A 21,105-nucleotide genomic window follows, 5' to 3' on the forward strand; every position below is an offset into this window, starting at 1 on the left:
ACAAAATTGTTAGTCATAGGGTTTATGATCATCAGAATATAATGATCTGATTTGGCTTGAAGGCTAATAGCTCTGACACTTGCAGAAAATTCCCTTCAGTCTTTAATAACCTGTACTAAGTAGTCAGAATCTGTCAGGTTTCTCTTTATATCTATCTTGTGGTTAATTAGTGCACTATTCATTGACAAAGGTAGGCGTCCATTAGCTTCAAGATAGGGATAGCCGATATTGTTTAATGAATTCTGTCTTTCTAAGACAACAAACTGAGGTGATGCAGTCTCATGTAATTATCTGACGGTGGGTACTCAAAACTTGAGGTTCAGCCCTCACCACTAATATGGTCAGGAGTGAGAAACTGCACCAAACCCATATGACTCCAGGAGCTTGGGCACCCTTTCTGCTGCCGTCTTATGGGGACTGGCATGATGTGGATGACTGCGCTGCAATTAAGGAAAGAGTTTAAATTGATGCTGGTATCTGAATTCCTTCCCCTCCTTTTTTTTGTCTTCTCCCCCCCCCCCCCCCCCCCCCGCCCCCCATTTCTGTAATGCAAAAAGCCAAGAGGTGCAGGGGTTTCATTTTAAATGAGGACTCCCTGGTTGCCTTGCTTCCTCTGCCATGGTCAAGGATCAAATAATTTAGAGAAACCTACGTTATTTAAAAAAAAAAAAAAGTCTATATCAGAAAAAGAGCTGAGAGTTTGAGCATTGAAATGATACTATGAATGTTTGAAACACTTTTTTTGGCAATTGTCTGCATTTTTGCGGAGACAGGTTGCTATGGGAAATGAGATAGATGAGAACAAGCATTATTTGCTGTTACTACAATACTTATTTTAGAAGAGGCAGCTCATCAGCTGCCAATAGCCGTATAGCCTTCTTGGAGACAAGGTTGATTTTGATGCAGTAATTGGTTTTGTGAATGCTTGTTGCTCCTATCAGTTTTTGGTCCAGTGACAAAAAAGAGTATCCTGATAATGGCTTTTTAAATTACAGGTATAAGAAAGAATGACAATTTGATATTCCTCCCCAAAAAGTAAAATAAAAGAATTCCCTTTTTTTTTTTTTTGCCTCAAGTGCAGAAAAGACTACCTCATATTCTTACCTGTCCATCTTTTGGCAGTGGATATACTTTGACAAAACCAGACAGTCTGTTGCCCATACCATGAAGTATATCATGTGCCTGGCACTCCCTCTGCAGCTCAGTTGCGCAGATGGAAGCATCTGTATTGTTCATTCCTTTGCTGTTACATGCAGTTGAAACCTGCTCAGTCAGAAAAGGCTTAAAAACCAAAGCTGGGCTTCTCTTGTCTTTGGTCCCTTCTTCCTTCCTTATCATTGCCATGTTCTGTTGCAGCATCCTTTATCTGGTATAAAGAAAACAGTCAACATCCGTGACTGCCTCCTGTCTCACAGTTAGAATTATTTTCTTTTTGCAAGCAAGTTCTTCCCCTAACACTTGCTTTATTTACATTGTTTCTGCAGCCATGTTTCAGCAATCCAATTCTTCCTATTTTTTATGTAATAGTCTCAGTTTTCCTGTTTTCTTGTTTGTTTTATAAAATTTTTTTAAATTTATTTCTCCTGAATGTGAACAGTATTTTTGATATGGTGCGAACTACACAGAATCACAGTGCATCCTAAGAATGTCCTTAACCATGTGTCAGTGTTGATGTCATTTGGTGTGCTGTATCATATAAGGCTGTGATACATGAGCTCTATTTCCAATCAATGATCTACTAATTCCAAACATTACCCCTTTGTGTACATATAAACAGTGTCTAAATAGCAGTGTGCAATATGTTATCTACATCCTTAAATAGTGCATTTTGAAAACAAGGATTTAAAAATAATTACATGATGATAATTGCTGCAAGTTGTATGCATTGCATATGGTAGCATATGTCCACATACTCTCACACACACACATATATTTCTATATTGATGGAAAAGATCATAGAACTTAAAAATGGGGTATGCACTTGTAGGTATGGTTAAGATTAGACTCTCATGCTTGATAAGTATAAAATATTCCCTCCTATGCATTGTAGGACAGCTTGCAGCATGGACAGCCAGGATCAGCTGCTCAAGCATGACAATAAAAGCACATTCTCCTTGATAGTGACTTCAGACAGGTCTAGAAAGAGAGGTTACTTTAAGACAAAATAGTGGACCAATGTCAATATTGCTACCAAAATACAGGGGACAAGTATTATTTGCTATGATGAGACAGTACCAAGTTGTAGGCTGATTTATTGAGTGAAAATTAGAGCACTTGACTTAAAACAGCCAAAGTATTAATGCAAATAAGCATGTTGTTTGACGTCTTGTTCTAAAGTCCTGGATGGCTTGCATTCTATGCTTCCTCCTGTGTTGTTTGCGGGGGCAAGGTTGTGCTTGAATAAGTGTGTGTAAATACTGTGTTTAACCCACAGAGGTCTCTTCTGAGGTCTTTCATTGCTGGGTTTGGATTATCAAAGTCCTCAGCTTGTGACATAGTTCTCACTTTCTTTGCCCCTTTTCTCATAGTAGAGTAATCTGAGTTTGTGAACCCCAAAATAATGCATACAATCGTATAGCTGATATGGTGCTTTGTTTCATTTATAAGTAATACTGAAGAAACTTAAGACTGAAACCTTTTAAGTCAGTGTTCTTCTAGTTATGGCACTAAAATACCTGTTTCTGGCTAATCTTCAACTTTTTTTTTTTTTTTTTGAACTAAATCAGGAAATGGCAAACATTTTGGCACAAAAGCAGCTTCGCTCCATCATCTTGACTGTAAGTATATAGTTTTCAAAGTTATTTTTCAGTAGCAGAGAGAGAAGGTGACTCCAGTTTTGGTGTTCCTAGGTTTTGTCATAATATATTTTAATTGCACTTGTATTTTGATATGTTTTGAAGCCTGTAATATACAAGATAAAGGTTTGGTTGTTGAATGGGTTCAAAACTGATTATCAGAATGGGTATTTTCCCAGTCAAATAAGTTGTGGTTTCTTCATGAAAATATAATAGCGAATACGTCAGTGTTTTTTGGTTCTGCAGATTATTCTGTCTTGATACCAAGTTGCACACAATTTGTCACCACTTGCACAAAAGAAGCATGAAATATAGCTCAGAGAGAAGTTAATGAATGTAATATATGACTTGCATCTGCTATCATGGAAAATCAGAGGGACTTTTCCTTTGACCTTAGAGTAGAATACATCTTCAAGGGAACAAGGGAAGTGCTCTTTCTGTTTTATGAGATACTGGGCAGTGTAAAACAAACCGAATAACAACCAAACAGCCGCTCCCTCTTTCTCATTCACTATCGTAATTTCAATGATGCATACAAAAAGCCAGAATATGTTTCAGAAAGCATATTTTTACACTGCTTTGTTCATAAGAAATTTGGTATAAGCATATGGTTAATATTCTTAGGTGTTCATTTACTGTTGTAAAATGCTTCAGTGCCTTTTGGCAGACAGATTCTTTTATTCTCTGGAACTGTACAATATCAGTTGCTGTATCCATCTCCTACTTGATGACTCTTTCCTTATGTATGCTCTGCTGTGTTTAGTGAACCAGGGTCTGTTTCCCATATAGAACCGCTTGGTGTTTTTCGGCACACCAGAGATTTTTAAATTCTCCATCAGTTTGGTATCTGCTTTCTGAACGGGGTAATTCTGCATGTATGGAGCATTGTATGCTAATGTATTTCTAAGCAGTCTTCCTCACACAGAACGGAGTTTTCTGGTAGAGGTAGGATTGTGGTGTGATGTTGACTTTTGCATCAGCAGCTTTGTTACATCACTGTATTCACTGGTTTTGTTTGCAGCCTGAATACTTTTCTGCTCCAGCAGCTACTCTTTTAAATATTTTTTTTTAATACACTCTCTTTTTTTTTTTTTAATATACAAAGTTCTAATGCTCTTGGTAAGGAGTTAGTTTTTCTTTGGAGTGACTTCTCAGTACTGATTTTTTTATTTTTTTAATGCCACTTCTCAACATATGCACAGGCTCTATCTAGTGGCTAAAAGGAGGAAGCTTCGGTGCATTGTTATTGTAAAGTCCTGTCTCTTAAAGTTACTTATATAGTACCTAAATCAGTAGCATTAGTCCTGGTTTGATTTTCTTTTTTCATACACTATTGCACAGCAAACACATACTTACAGAAATGGAAACACCTGAGTGCACCTAATGTAATTTTCTGATAAGATGGCATTCACCAGAGTCTCTCTTTCTTTGCAGCATGTTATCAGGGCACAGAGGGCCATCAATAACGAAATGGCACACCAGCTTTATGTTCTGCAAGTACTTACCTTTAACCTTCTGGAAGACAGAATGATGACAAAAATGGATCCACAGGATCAGGTAAGCTTCTGGCATGATCTGGTCAGAACAGGAAGAGGACAACTGTTCATTGCTGTGCCTAAAGCTCTTCATGGAGGAAAAGGCACTGCTGGGAACGCTTACACAACTCATTCATGCATTCTTTCTCTGTGAAGTTGGGTTCTCTTTTCTGGTTGTTAGAAGATGTACTGGCTATTGTGTTCCTTGTGCAAAAGTACAACAAAATGGCCAGGCCTTTCTCCTTAGCATGTATGTAGTTCCATGAACTGAATGTGGTGTCATCCTGAGCTAAAACTCCCAGCAGCAGTCCACTATCGGGTGCTTTTGTGTACTTCTCAGAAGCAACGGAGATGTATGGTCCTTGCTAAAAGTACTTCTGTAGAGCTAAAATGAATATTTAAATGAAAACTACCTGGCATGCTAGAGTTGAAGTTAATTTGTGTTACAATAAACCCCATTTTTGTTACTGAGAACCTATGTAGTAGTTGTTCATTTGTTTATTGCTTGCTGTGTCCAAACGCCAGCTTTAATAGTGTTCGTTGTGCAAAAAGAGACACTTACTCCCCTAAGAGATCCAAGTTTAAATATAAAGTCAGTGAGTTATAGAGAAGATGTGTTTTGTTTCTTTGGTTTTTGTGGCCGTTCTTTAGGTCCTGTAGAAGGAGGAACCTGATTTCATTTTTAAGAGGGAGTTGTGTTAAGACTTGCTGATAATTTGGAGAAGAAGAGGTGGGAGAGCAAGATGGTTGTAAACATAAGTAACGTCATGCTGTAGGATTTTACCCTTCCTGTTTCTTAAGTTTGAGGCAGAAAAGTTTGACTCTCAGGAATGTACACACAGTTAACTAGTACATATCTCCATAGGGAGTGACTAATACAGTGTTGTTAGTATTGATGATAGGGTGGTTACCACTGTCTCGAGACATTTCTAGTGATGTGTAACTGCAGTAGTTCCTCTCTTGCCCATTCCTGTGCTAGCAAAAATGGACAGTTACCAAAAGGAATGCAGAGTGCTGAGACATTTTGATTTCAGCCAGCAAAGTGCTTAAGTACCAGCTTAATTTGAAATGTGTGTGATCTCTTGGCTTCTGTGGTTTCATGCCTGTGGTTAAAATTAAGTGTGTAGTTAGTGGCCTTGCTAACATGGGTCTAGCTTCTGGAAGTCAACACTTAAGCATCTGCATGTGAACCCCACAAATGTGAGAACCTTCACTTTGTGGTTCCCATTTTCCATTCTTGCTGACTGTCTTTCTGAGTATGAAGTAGGGAATTTAGACAAAGAAAGGTTGGGCAGTGGAGAGAATAGTGTTTTGAAACAGCTTTTGTGGTATTTGTTATTAAAGTGAGAGGTAAGTTATTTTAACCATTTTTTTTAACCTTTTTTTAACACAGGCTCAACGGGATATCATATTTGAACTCCGAAGAATTGCATTTGATGCAGAATCTGAACCTAACAACAGTAGTGGCAGTATTGAGAAACGCAAATCTATGTATACTCGAGACTATAAAAAACTTGGATTTATTGTGAGTATTTTTGTGTGGTGGTACAGTGAAAGTGGGTGAGTGCATCTGTTGTAGTACATCCTATAATCAGTCACTTCTCTTACTTGGTCTTCTGGGTATTTCCTACAAGGGAATAGCTGCTTTCCACCCCCCCCCGCCCCCCCCCCCCCCCCCCCAATCCTGTTAACCCCAAGTGACTGCTTCAGCAGAAGTTAGGGTTATTTGGAAGAAATAACTACCTGAGGTTAAAGCATGTAGTTTTGCATGACATGCCATAAATAAAATCTAACTTTTAATGATATGTTGGATGAACAGGCATTGTCTAATGGATCTGTGATAGACCTGTAAAGTCATTGTACTCTGTTAATAAGAATGTGGACTGATGAGCACAATAAATCTGAGGTAGGACTCTACAGTATTTACTTGTAGGGCCTTGTGTTTTGGTTCCTTGAAGTCCTTTCATCTGTGAGTAGGGGATGCAGAATCTCTTACCATGACTTAATCAGACCAGTTGGAGTTCTGGTCTTGCCTGAAACTGTGTTGGGGAACAGAGCAAGATCTGGCTAAACTGTTGCATACATTTATATTAATGAATAACATGTATTTTTCCCCCTCTGGAAAAGGAGCATGCACACATACACTGCAATCAGTATCTTGATTTATTGTTTACGCTAGGTTAGTATGCAATTTTCTTTGTCCTAAGGTAAGATTGTATGCTTCATATCTTACGTGATTCATGACTTTGCTGTTGGCTTGGCAAATATGCACTGAATATAGTATAGTAGCCACAGTTACAGACAGGGTGGTTTTAAACACTCTTGGTGCAAGCCGAAGCTCACTGTGCAGTTTGAGCGCTCTGCTCAGCTCTGTGGCATAGGGATCAACATTACCCTGTTCCCTTGTGGTTTTGGGAGGAGGCTTTCTGGGTTCTGGTAGTTGTTTTCATTACTGATGAGTGAGGAAAAATTACTGCTGTATCAGTGCCCTTGTATCTGTAAGGAGTCGTAAGTAAATAGACGGGAAGGGAGGAACGCTGCACTTTGGGATTGTAAGCATGATAGTAAAATTCATGCTCTGAAGAAGCTTTTGAAGTTCAGTGTGGTTTTTTGTGGTCTGTGAATCTGTTCTCATTTCCTGTGTGATAGAAGACCATTGCTATCCCAGCTGCGGAGATTGGCAACTGCTATGGTGAGATGAGCAGAGGACTTTGTGCCCTCAAAGCCAAAACGAAAAGAAAATGCAGGCCCTGGCTTAGAGACAAACGGGCTGGATATAGAGCCTCCAGTTTGTGGTGAATGAGAACAGAGATGGGGGTCACTGTCAGAGTAGGAGGAAAAGTAACTGGTGGCAAAGAAAGAAATGGTGACAAATGCAGAGGGAATGATGGGGTATGCTAAAGTCATGGTGGGGCTTGTACACACAGAGATGGTGGCATATGGAAGAATCAAGGAGATCAAATTTAAAACAATCGTTCTCTAATTCAGGCTGATCACTTCTGGATATCTGCCTCTCACTCCAGTTTTATGAGATGTTGAAGACTCTCAGCTCCTACAGCCATCACTGGCACCTAAGTATTTAGCACCCTTGAAAATCTGATCTTGCTTTGTTAAAGCTAGAGCTGGAAAACTGAGCATGTAATGGAGCATCCAACAGAAGCTGAACTAGGACTAGCACACAGACCTGAATTCCAATCCTGTTTTTCTGCTGGTTAACAAGGACTAAAGATCACTAGTGGTGCAGGCTGGCACTAGTTCTTCTAATGCTTTTATTTGTCCCACAGAATATATTTTGATTCTGCAGGGCTGAAATTATTAACAGCAACATGTTTTAGCTGATAGGGTATTGAGGAAAACACTTGCTGTGAATCAAAATGTGTTACTGTCTTGTGGGAGTTTGCAGGAACTCTCTTGCTGTGCCTGTGCAGCAGGGACTTATCCATTATCTTCATTACTCTCATTCAGGCTGTTCATTGGGAAGCCTACTGAAAACACTCCCAACAGTTGTCAAGGGTAACTGCAGCACTGTTTACTATTTAATTATGATAGCCTTCCACAAGGGGATGGGAGCAAAGTCTAGGAGGGAATGGGAACTGGGATCAAAGCAATGAAGAAAATGTGGGGAGGGCATAATGGAACATAAGAAGAAATATGGGAAAGTGAACTGTGAAAGGAGCACCATAACCTGCCTCCCATTGGGATTCTTGCTATCCCACTAACAGTATGATGAGGCAATGGACAAATAATAAAATTGTCAATAGCGAGCTGTGAGGAGAGTTACTCTGCTCTTGTATGGAAGTTTTACTTTGAGCTAAGAGTACAGGTGACACTACATGTACAACTTTTCTCACAGCTGAAAAGGAATTTGACCTTCCTCACAGAGCTGGGGAAAGAAGCGGGACCTGTTGTAAAATCTGACTGGTCATCTCCAGCCTCACACATGGGCTGTGCTCTAACTGGACTCCAGTCATCCTGTTTGCCTTCACCCCATCTACTGCTTTTCACTCCATCATTAAGGTGTCTTCAGTGTTTTCATAAACTGCAGGTAGGGGGATGCATTAGAAAACTGATCTACGCTCTGAATAATGGGAGGTTTCTCTTCCCCCTGTTTGGCTGTGTGCCACAGGAGAAAGCCAGCCAAATAGGAGGCTGCCTTTGAATGCTGTCTTCATTCCACTGGTGTTGGTGGTCGGGATGCTAATTTCGAACTGATGAAACGTTCTTTCCGAGGGGGAGAGTAAAACCATGTCTAGCCATCAAGTTGTTCCTGGACTGCTTGTTCTCTTTCTGTATGTGAAATGCAAGAATCCTGTTCATTTTTTTCAGCCACATCAAAAAGCTTTGCCCCACTACAAATGTAATGTCAACAAGAGACAAAGTCCAGACATGGTTTCAGAAGTTTACAGTATCATTTGCAAAACTACATAGTTAGAAACCTACATCCAGTTAAAGAAACCACAGGATCTCTCCAGATGGTTGTGATGACCTGTGCGTAGTTTATTATGGGCAAAGAGATTTTCAGATGAGACAGTCTTGAGGAGATTTATTAAAATGTTGATGAATACAACAAAAGATGACCCAGTTAGGAGATCTAAGATAAGCTCCACCCTAGTGAATTATTTTCTGAGTCAATTGCAAATTAAATAGCCTGAATTCCTTCCGCCCCCCTCCCTTTTAAAATCTCTTTTGGCAGGGAAATCCAACCAATGCTTATCCCTGTCAATTCTTGTAGTAGAAGTAGAGTCTTGTAAACTTTCAAATAGTAATGTAGTTCGGTGTTAGACATATTTAAAAGATAAAGCCACATATATTGGTAATGATAAAATCAGTCCTAAAATTCCTGATCTGTTCAAATTATTTAGTTTTGTAAAGCTCATTGTATGTGAAGCTTCTAAAATTTTCTTGCGTTTGAGTAAACTTAATTCTGATAACCAAAGCAGGCAATAGATACAAGTCAAGAAACTGATATCCTGTATTTTTTCATCATAATGCTTTAAATGTCACCAACTGTCATTGAGAAGTTGTAGTGAATGTGTTTGTTTAGAGGCAGATCTGACCAAATTCTAAGAAACTTGAATAGGTTAAAAAGTTGGAAAAACAAAAAAACCACCCCTCATCCTAGAACAGTTTTTCTTAAGTTTGCAGTGTGTAGAGCTTCTGGGTTTTTTTGTTTGACTTTTCTTCAGTAAAATATAAATCGTTTGTATGAGTGCAAAAAGTGATTGCCATACTGGAATTTTAGTGTAGCAAAATAAAATGTGGGTTAGTACAGGAGATGTGAATTCAGTAAGGAACTGTCTGATAACAGGTGACAATTAAAAGTAAAATTGAGACTGGTGGGATATTCTTCAAAAGGGAGGCGTGGGCTTGACTTTCAAAATATTAGTAGTGGTGACATGAGAGTGAACAAATGCTGATGAAATCTTCTGATGGAACAAATTTGGGAGGCATCAGTGAAAGAATCCCCATGTCATTCACAAATTAGATGGCCTTTCGGATTAGAGAAATAGAAATGTAATTTTATTCAGTGATACAAAGTGCAATGGTGTTCATTTAGGACCACTGGCAAGAATTTCTTCTGCAGGCAAATATCTAATCTATGGGATAAGATAACACAGATTGTGCAGTGTAGCCACAAAAAAGTCAAATGTTAAGCTAGGATATATCTGGAAAGATATTTTCAGAGCAGCTAAACTGTTAAGGCCATTTTCTGCATTTCTGAGACATCATCTAGAACACTGTATAATTTTAGTTACCTATGCAATGACTTGTGGACTGACTGAATGCAGGATGAGTGCAGCGGGTGAGGCTTGTGCAGTGATGAGGGAGATGTCTTACAAGAGTTAACTTAAAAAGGTTGGCTTGTTTAGCCGACCAGGCTGAAGGCTGTGGAAATATCAGGTGTACAAATGCTGAGAGGGAGGAAGCCGTATGTAAGCTAAAAGGCAGTGATGGCAGTTAATTTATGGAAAAGATTTTTAATTGGAATGATGGGGACAAAATTTGTTACTAGTTTATAGATGGAGCTTGATCCTTTATGAAAAGGTTTCTGTACTATGTTTGACAATGGTGGATCCAGAAAACAAAACAGATGAGGACTATATGGAAAAAAAACAAAACAAAACAAGGTTGCTTAGGGAAGTCTGAGTAGAGACTTGAATAATTAGATGAATAATGACTTAAGTGGCAGCATAGCTGATTTGTTAGACATTGCAAAAACTTTCTAACTTGAGGAGAAGCTGCATCAGAATAGATAGTTTGGAGCATGTGTCTTGTAGAGATCTCTGGAAAGAAACTTCAAAAATAGTTGAGAGTAACTAAAGCATGCTTTAGGCAGAATGTAGACCTGAGAAGCTTCTGAGATTTCTTCCAGACTTGTTTTTTTCTCTTCTTTGTGTCCCAGATGAGCAGCTACTTTGTTTTTTATCTTTTGATCTTATTCTTCAAAAATCCCTTGTTTCACAGCACAATATCCAAGTAGCGCTCTGAAGAGAAAAACTATTCAGTTTTCTCATGGGTTCGTCTGTGGTGCGTCTCATTGTCTTTTTGAATAGTTCATTAGATGAAGGCTAGGGATAGTGTTGCCCATTTACAGATGAAGGGAAGGTTTTTCCCCTTGAATTTTCTGGCTAAGGAAAGATGCTCAGGACTTTATTTTTCAGTACACTTTCTGCTTTCCTCAGTGCATGTCTTCTTTTACACCTGTGCAAGTGTTACTGTCTGCAGAGCTGAGTGTATCAAATCAGGCATTTGGAAAATGAAGAACATATAGTTAGTGACTGTGTTGTACCTTACCTGTCTTGCGATCTTTCTTAAAGTCTCCCTGTCTCTAGACATAGCTTTCTCGCCAGGCCAGATCTGTGGCTGACTTAACGGAGAGGCTTGGCCTGAAGTTTAGGTTCTCTCTGTTCCACCAGTAAATGGGAAGTAGTTGTTTAGGACATTACCTTTGCAAGTATGAGCCGTCTATGCGTCAGAGTGACTGCAGTGAGTCAGGTTTCTTTTCCCCAGAGCAGGTGAGACTTAGTCATTCACTATCTGGAATGGAGAGTCCTTAGGTTGCTGTGGCCAAGAATAACTTGAAAGTTGTTATAAACTTGAAAGAAAGACAAAGTCAGTAGCTGCCTGGATAACTACCCAGCATGATTTATTCCCCTTGGATCCATTTTGCTTCTTCCTGTATCCTTATTCCTGCAGCTGTCTCAAATAGAAACCCCTCTGAGGCTGACTTCTGTATGACTTTTATCTCCTTTGACAAATTAGAATAATTATGCGCAGTAACCACCTTCACATCATGATATATTCCCCAGAGGAATTCCCTTCTCTGCACTGAAAGGAGGAGGTTATCAGGGAAATAATTTGTAATAATGTAATTAATATTTTGTAATGATTACCTGCAAGAGGGGCAAACTCAGATGACATACTCCAACCTTTAATTGTTGTCCTCTTCAACTTATCTAGTTGTTGGAGTGGGAGACGGACCCGGAGTAACGATGGAATCTCAATATGAGTATAGTTGTTCTCCCCTTTATTCAAGCTTACAGAGTATATATAGACAGATGCCAAGAACACGCGTCCGCAACAGTTGTATGATTGGCTTACAGCCTCTGTTCACGCGCCAAGGCGGTGAGTGAGATTGGTACAGTGCTTCTCCTCTTCGTGGATGTAGCTCCTTCTTCTTGTTTACCATTCCATTGCCTCTTATCACAACAGGCTTTCAAGGACAGTTAACGGTTTCCTCTGAGCCTTTCCCCTCATCAGAGACTGGGTTGCTCACGGGAATCAGATCGTGTCCCTTGTTACTAAGCCATTCCTCCACATCTAGTAGAGCTCTGGTGTGTATAATTTCCTCATGCTCACTTGGAAGCTGCTTGTCCCCCCAACTCTTTTTCATGTCATGCCTCTTCTGTGTCCCCACTCCTGCCCCAGGATTTGGGAATGAAGGATTAAAGTTAAGCTTTGGAAAAGGGTGGGGGGAAGGTGTTGTTTTAATGTTTGATTTTTACTACCCAAATCTATTTTAATTGGCAATGAATTAAATTGACCTTCCCCAAGTCAAGTCTGTTTTCCCATGCTGGTAACTGGTAAGCAGTCTCCCTGGTCTTATCTCAACCCTCCCTGTCCTTATCTCAGCTCTTTCATCCTTTTCCTCCCCTTGCTCTGTTGAGGAGGGGAGTGGGTGAGCAGCTGGGTGGGTGTGTGGCTGCTGGCCAAGGTTAACACACCACACCTTCTTTCTGTGTTTCGCTAACTCTGTCTTTAGGCTGCTTCTGGGCTCACTCCCTGAGCCATGGTAGCTTGGAGGCTCCTTCTTTTCTGTATTCTATTGCAGTCTCCTTGCCGTGCTATCTCACTTTCCTTTTTGACTCCTTATCTCCTCTGGCCCTTCTCTCCATTTTTTTCCCTAGTCTTTGGTTTTGATTCCCCACTCTTCTCGTGCACGTTTGTTCCATTTTGATCTCAGGTTGGATCTGTCTCCTTCCAGCACGTCTGATCGTTGATCCCCGTTACCTCATTCATTCAGTCTCCTTGAATTTCCTTTTTTTCCACCTCCACTCCCTCCTCATGATGTGGTTCTGCTCTGGATTTTCTCTTGTCTCCCTTTCTCCACCTCCTCCTCCAACCCTGTTTGTTCCTCCATCAGTATAAAGCCTGCTCAGTCAGCTGGCTCTCATTTCCAGCTTTTGCATTGAAAGTTGTCAGGACTTTCTAAAGACAGACCCAAATGGCATTTTTTTCTGTGTTTTATTTTTCAGAAATGGATGGACTGGGTTGAGCTGCCTGTTCTAAAGATTAATATTTGCCTCAGCATGGAAAATTTTCAGTTGCTATGATAAGTGCTATTAACAACTGAGAACAGGATCTAGTAATGGGAAGCGTTGGGCAATTGTAATAATAGTCAGCACTACTAGCCCCATCTCTAACTGACCTATAGACAAAATGCTGCTCTTCTCATTTTTTTAACATGAAGTTAGGGTTCTGACTTGAATAGCTAAACCATAGTTAGATTAAATTTTTTTCTAAAGATATGGTGTTACTTTTTGCTTATATTGGGCTGTGAAATAGTTGCATCCTAGTTTTGAAGAATTTAACTTAAACTGTTGATTTATTGTAACTGACCGTAGATTTGAGGCATGGGTTTACTAGGGATGGGGTGTGTGTGTATTAAAAGAAAGTTCAGATTTCTATTGATAGAAAGGAAGTAGATAAATGCTTAGATTGCTGTGTGATAATCATTCATCCTTCATTACTGACTCTGATAGTCAGAGTGAAATCACACAGTGAAAGGGCAGTGCACAATTCTAGGTAATTTGCGTGGTGTGGATTAGTGGTAGTCAATTAAGCAGTAGATTGAGATGGGCTCTAAAAAAGGAAAAACTGAGCAAGACCGGGGTGACATTGGGATGCCATGCCCTGCACGAGTATTAATAGTCCTTAAATTCTCTGGAGTTACTAATGTCAGATAGATCTTGGAAGTCTGTGTGTTCCAGCTGGTCATCTGGATTAATGGTAGCAGTCTGTCTGGCTAGGGAGGATAAAACTTTCCTAGGAGGGAGTGTGAGAGGGAGATGGACAGAAGCAGACCCCATGCATTTACTTAGCTATTCTTGTTGAAGACCTGAGGATGGTCATCCTTTTTCTTCCTAAAAAAGGAAAGCCTGAGTGTTTGAAGTCTTACAACCTTATGAATTGTAGGACTGGGAAGGCCCTGAACAGGAAGCTGAAGTTTTGTGATTTGGGGACTAAAATCCGGAACTGGTGTAAAATGCTGAAAACTCATCAAAAAGGGTCTTGAATGGTCATTTTCAGCTGTTCTGTTCACAGCTCTCAGATGTTTCCTCCTGTTGGTGACATTCTGCAGTGATGGGAAGTGTTGCGTTGTTTATCCTTTGGGGGAACTTTTCATCTATAATAAAAGTAATGCTTTCTTACATTCAGGTTCTCTTGTTGGCTTTGGCAGTGGCAGAAGAACATTTTTAGAACAATTCTTTCTGTGTGCCAATCTAGATCTGATCCTTTTTTGAATTTTAAATTGATATGATTTCATCATTGGCTTAATGATAGAACAGCATAGATGACAGGTTGTCTGTACTACCAAAAACGATTTGTAGTTTTCCATCCTCCTCCACTCCTTCTACTCCCACAAGCCTCTCTTGCCCTATGTATTATTTCAAAATTTGTGAAATCACTTGTTGCTGGAAAAATAATCAGTTTGAGAAGATTTCCTTTTGCTGAGCTGTTCAGCTATGCAGTGGCTGAGGCTGCTTTGCCTCGAGACAGAAGCGCCTGACCCTCAGTTTAGTTGCCGTATTTCTACATGTAACAATGGCTCACTCTAAAGGAAAATCCTTTGTCATTAATTAATGATAGCTAATAATTAAGCACCATGCAGCAGAGCAGAAACCATGTCTAATGGCATGCCACCAGAAAGGACATTCTTCTTCTCACCTTTCATTGTAATACATGGTTCATAGATTTGAGTGTCCTTTTATTTAACAGGATTAAATTTGCAGATGCTATGACCAGAAAAAGTACGTGGTCTGCTGTTTGCCACTGAAATTCCCTTTAATATGGAACCAATGGCATTTATTCTCTCATTTCTACCCTTATGACCACTAGAGGTTGCTCCTCTCCATTGTTTGCAAGCTTCACATTCCATTCTGTCATTCAGTTGTGAAGGTGAATTTTTTTCAGCAGGTATTTTAGAAATAACCTATTGCTGATTTATTCCTCAGGGTACGTTTTGGAAGGTGAAGGCTAATCATACATATTTATTTCTAGGTGTCATGAGAGAGTTGTAGTTGTGACTGTTACTTGCAGCATTTGATCACCTTTTAATTAAAAAGACATAGTTAGAGATTCATATGTCTGTATTTGCTTTCTTAAACGCTTATTTGGAAGTACTTGAGACAAACAGAATTTAAGGACCAGTTCTGTCATTCCTGTTTTCAGAGAGTAACATCTATCTGTATAATCCTATTGCTGCGTATAGGAATATCAGCTGCGTATAGGAATATCAGCTGTGTATAGGAATATCACATGAACAAGATCTAGTCACTGGGAATAACAGCCCAGGACCTCATGTAACATTGATCTTAAACCAATGAAAACATTTAAACTGATGTCAATGTTTGAAATACTTGTGTATTTCATTAATATTGTCTGCATCGAAAGGGCAGCACCGCCTTGTACTAGAAGACCAGCAAAGCTGAATGTTTTTAGGAAAAGGCAGTAATAAGTCTTTAAAGCCTTAATTCGTTCCCTTCCCTCTTTGTCACATTTAATTACATGCATGTGCAATATTTCTTCTATCTGCCTCTGCTTTTCTCCTCCATTACACTTTGCTCTGCATTTCTATCATGATCTTTCTCTCTTGTTCAGCCCCAGGCTGATAATTATAGTCCTCCTTCCTATCTGTCTTGGTTTCTGCCCTTCCACTCTGGCCCTCCTTCTTCCTGTCAGCCTTCCCACTCCCAAACGCCTGACTTTGATTTGACCCTTTCCTCTCACTGTTGCTGTGTGCCCTTCTACTTAACTTCTCTTTCCATTCCACTCCTGGTTTGCTTTTTCTCTAAACCTTGAAGATGGGGCCAGGGAATGCTCAGGACATGCAGCACCTTCAGAAAAAACTGCATGCTCCAAAGAGACTTGTTAAATTCGGTTCATCCTGAGTTTTTATAATGTGGCCAAATGTAGCCTACATTCCAGAGGAATTTCAAGTCTTCTACTAAACTAGAAGTTTTTCTTGCATAGTGTGAGTGGGCTGGAGTTTCTTGACAAAAAAATGTGTAAAAATTGATTTAATAAGAGCAATACAGTGCTTAATAAAACATTCCTAAAAATGATCAAATAATTTGCTAAAACTTGCTAAGGCATTTGAACCTAAAGGAGATACTAAGCATTCTGTCCTGACACTTAAAATAGTTGTAAAGTATCAGAAGCAAAATAAAGACTGAAACTGGAAAGTGTCAGACAACCTGAACTGCAGGTGGCACAACCAGTTTTACTTGTAATTTAAACATCTTTCTCAAGTTTCCATTTGCTTTCGACATCTTCCTTCCCTAATGTTTCTGTGAACATTGCTGCTTGATAGATCTCTGGCAGAGCAACCTCAAGTAGAGGTACTGAAACCTGTATTAGAAAGGTGAACAAAATATGTGAAGTACAAGAAAAGAAAAACAGAATGGAAGAGGAAGGAAATATAAATGAACTGATGATGATACTGAAGATGTAACTAAGGGTTTTACTAGTCTATACGGGCATTTGGAGGAGCCCCAATCAGTAAGGCCAATTGTTAATTTTACAGTTAAATTTCCTGAATCTATATGGAGATAATTCAGTCTGAAAAGGGATTTTCTTATTTTATTTTCTATTAAAAAAAAAAAATTCCATTGGACTTGTTGAAAAACAAAGGAATGTTTTAATTTTATTAGCTTAATATTTTAGATTGTTTTACAGTATGCAGCTCCACATGATAGTCTCACAGAATGTTTTCTAAGGGAATACTTACATCTTCTCTTTACTATAATGCTGAATGTCTGTCAGGATTGTTTTTCTTTAATATTCACCTGAAGATAGAAATCCTTGATTTACTGTATTTATATGGCTTGATATTATTTGGAGTACAGCTGAACCTCATTTTAAAAGAAAGGTGCTAACTATTTTGTAATATGGCACAGCAGAGGGCACTACCATCATACCAAATGTAGGTTGTTCACAAAAGTTGTTCAACAGCTCACTTGCATGGGTATCGAATCATTTCAGCCTTAGAAATAGTAGAAATAACTGTTCTGGGCTGTAAATTCCCATTTCTCAGTTGAATGCCATCAGATGTTTGACGTTTAGGCTAAATGATACCTCCAGGGGCAATAAAAAGTTACTTTACGTGGCTTGCATGTTAGTTTGTCATACAGTACACCGTAGAGTTTCATTTCTCTCTGGCACTTACTGGTGAGATATTTTTTTCCCCTCTGAAATAATAGTTCGTTCCTGTGTCTGAGTGTTTTTCAGCCTTTTGTGTAGGCTCCGTGACAGGGATGCTTTCTTGCAATCTGGATTTTTTTAGGGTGGTGGTTTTTGTTTTTTTTCCCCAACAGTCTCTGCAGATCTGTAAGAGATGAGATTTTGTAAATGTAGTTAAAGATCCAATCAGAAAAACTTACATTTGATTGCCAACTCAGGCCATGTTCTGTAAATGTGAGCAATAGCAGCAAAGCATCAATCTCTTTCCAAACCTAAGAGGCAGAAATACAGAAATCATTGAGGTGCCACGCAAGCTTACTCTCAGAGCCACCCTGTGCTCCGTGCTGTTAGGAGCCCATAGGTTGTGACCTACTGCATTCCTTCCCATAAGCATAGCTTTCTAGTTTTAAGTTACTGTTTGCCATAAACGAAGCATTCCACGGTTTCATGTTGTGCTATGTATTTGGTGCTAGGTTGTGGAAACATGAGGCTGTGTTGGAAATAGGATTGCTACATGTAGAATGAAGCACTGCACTCTGAGGTTTGCAACTTAGCAGAATTCATGCCGAAACTCCACTCTCCGCACTGACATCTAGATTTGCCGAGACCTTCAAGTCCATGTGTGGCTGCGGGGGGGAGATCTCCTTTGGTGTAACTAAGAGGAGGGCAGCCCCCAGGGTTAGTGTTTGATCCGCAGATCTCTTCTGTTGAGTCCCTGAACCACTTTGAGCAGCACAAGGAAGCGTGGGTAGGTGCCTGCTGAGCACAAGCAGGAGACAGCTTGGTTGCCCTTCATATGTGTGAGTGGGGCAGAGCTGGTGAGGGTGACGTGGGGTGCGACCCCCCAAGGGAAGAGGGGAGATCTCTGGCCGCAGGGGCAGATGCTGTTGGGTGACTCCACAGCTTCTCAGCCAAGTGTGATTGCAGTGTGGAATAAATACTGGAGAATGACAAAAAAATGAGATAGGTGATAAAGAGCGTGAATTGATCAGTAAATCCAAACAAAGACAATGCATTTTTGTTTATAATCAGACTGTGGTCTGCTGACCCTGAGTGCTAACAGAGGGATGCAAGAGAATTGCTGCTTTTAGGAGGTATGAGGTTTTAAATGGCTGAGAGAAAACCTGAGAAACTTCCGTTACCAAAAATTGGTCGGTTTGTAACCAGGAAAGCCTGACCTCATGACATGTGCTGTGGATGGTATCTATGTATTAGAGGAGCTACTAAGTTCATATAAAGTTGGTACTGTTGGTCTGAGCCAATAATCGCACAGAAGGAGGTGCCTGGCTCAGATGCATCGTTATAGTGACCAGCAACTGGGGCCAGCAAACCCCTATGTAAAAACTGTTGTTCTTGTTTACCATGCAGCTGCATGTGATTTACTAGGATTGTTTGTCAGGAGCTATGGGTGTCTTAACAATTTGCACATTGTTAAAATGAATAAACCAGCCATTTATCATATACTGCTGAATTCCTCTTAGCTTTAGTCTTTCCAGAGGAGAACAGATTTTAAAAAAAAACAACAAAACACTTTTTGATGGGCTGCCAACCTTCTTTGACCTTTTAGTATCACTTTAAGAATGAAGTTAAAACTAATCAGAATGAACTATCTGTAGCTGTGTGTCTATGGGAGTGAACTGACTCTGTAGAATCTCAATCTTTTTGTATTTTGATTTTTTTAAAATACTTTATTTGATCATTTTGTGCTTATAAATATTAGTAGGAGGAATCATCATTTAAATCAGTTTCTTAATGACGGGATAAGTTCTATTATTTTGCAGAGGGTAAAAGGTTTTTTTATATCTTTGTACCTTTCCAATATTTTAAATTGTGAAATTATAAAAATCTGAAAATCCTTGTGATTTAAAAAAGTATGCCTCTTCTGAAGAAAATCCACTAGCAAATACAAATGTGCTAATGTAAAATTAGGGGCAATGGAACACTGCATTTCTGGCATATGTTTTTTTTAATATATTATCTATGATTTCACTGTATTGTTTTCTTGTTTGCTGCTCATGTACTATGTGCATCCCAGTTATAAACTCATGGGGGCAGGCAGGCTTCATGGATTTGGAGGTAGTAGGGCTGAATAGTTTGTTTCAAGTGTATCATAACAGCAGAGTTCTGACCCCTTCTTTTAGAGGTGGATCTTGGACATCTTTCTCTGGGTATTACATACTGCACATGCCTCAGAATATGCGTACAAAAAAAATAAGGTGAAGAAACAGGCCCCCCAGAACTGGTCAGACATAATGACATCTCTCTTCTTCTGTAGTGTGGGCTTCATCTGTTTCACAAGGCTTGACTTGGATAGCTGATTCCATACAAACCCTTGCTTGATATTGAAGTGATGGTAGTTTTGTGAAACAGTGTAAATACATTTTAATGTTATTGCAAATAATTAATTTTTTAAAGCCTATGCAATTTTCCAGTGTATGCATGCAAACAGATATCTATGTTACTTAAATGTACATATCGCTCTGTTCCGCCTTCTCTCATTCCTCATGGTTTTTTGCCTGTTGTAAGATTTAAAGGACAGTAGGTAGCATAGCACACAAAGTATCTAGATTTTCTTCAGTTATAAAGAATTACAGACATTCTCTTTGAATATGTGATTTCATTAACTTATGCCTGTGAATGAATTAAAAGGCAAGGAGGAGAAAAGTGACTCATTTGTGACTAACTGAATTATTTCCCCAAATTAAAAACACCTTTATATCTGAATTCTGAATATTTTGATTGTTCAATGTAGTCGGCTTGTTACACAGCATCTACATGAGTGGCAGTGGTATGTGCTCTTTTAAAATTTCTTCAATTTTTAAAAAATCTTCCTACATTTTGGTGCAGCTCCATCCTCTTATTGATGTCTGTCTGGAGGAAACTGGAGGCAGAGCAGAACAGTGCCCAGACGTGCAAAACATACTGCATTTTGCCGAGCACAGCTCTAGTCACAAGAACTTCAGATTCCTGTAGAGGGAGGCAAATTAAAATGGAAGTCAGATGAACTGAAATTCCCCAGTAAATGGATCCAGTGGTTTTTTTGTCTTTTTTTTTTTTTTTTTTTACCCCACTAGTGAGGGCAGCTGAGGGTATGCTGTAGGATGGACATAGGCTTTTGTTGACTTAAGACAGAAGTACGGACTCAAAGGTTTTAGGAGGGATTGGTCTTTTTTTCCAAACCCATCTTTGACATCTACAAAGCTTGGCTGTTTGTACTCAAGCAGGGGGAAGATTTGACCATAGAGCTAGTCATTTTGTATGTGGGGACTTACGTCCAAAGGTGGCTAAAATATAATAGATGTTGACAGTTCCTTTCTCATAGATTAGTTTTCAGCTTGTCCTCTGTGGTTACTGGAAGCTTGACCTGGTCACAGGTAATAAAAGAAGTGGCAGCGTGTGAACCACAGAGCCCCGTAGTGGCAGTGGGCTTTTTACCTAGGACTGTGAGACTGTTTGCCTAGCCACAGATGACGTTTCAGCTCCGTTCCCTGGTTTTAAATTTTTACAGCTGTTGTATCTGGCTGCCAGGCAGCCAGTAGATTCACATGGCTGATTCATTTTGAAGTGGAGTTTTCTCAGACACAGGGCTGACTTCTCTCTACTCTTTATTTGAACTAAACACAGCCTGGCCTTTTCCTTTGGCACATGACAGCCATTTTAGCTAGCTTGCTTGAAAAAGAAAAATGTGAAACCATTCTACAGAAATATCTAAAAGGAGAGCAAGATCTATCCCAACTTACCTTTGTAATACTTGGCACTGGGTTTAGGTACCTTGCAACATTCTCAAAGCAACATGGCTTGTAAGGGTGCAG

General features: G+C 39.5%; 1 protein-coding gene across 1 annotated transcript in view; it reads left to right on the forward strand.

Moving 5' to 3' along the window:
* The window catches only part of ELMO1 (engulfment and cell motility 1), a 260,399-nt gene that overhangs the window by 66,007 nt on the left and 173,287 nt on the right, over positions 1–21,105 (forward strand). Inside the window, exons 10-12 of the mRNA XM_059818282.1 lie at positions 2,727–2,777; positions 4,230–4,352; positions 5,724–5,855. Coding sequence (XP_059674265.1) covers positions 2,727–2,777; positions 4,230–4,352; positions 5,724–5,855 — 306 coding nt within the window. The remainder of the gene's footprint in view (positions 1–2,726; positions 2,778–4,229; positions 4,353–5,723; positions 5,856–21,105) is intronic.

Source organism: Gavia stellata, chromosome 6 (assembly GCF_030936135.1).
Source record: "Gavia stellata isolate bGavSte3 chromosome 6, bGavSte3.hap2, whole genome shotgun sequence".
NCBI lineage: Eukaryota > Metazoa > Chordata > Aves > Gaviiformes > Gaviidae > Gavia > Gavia stellata.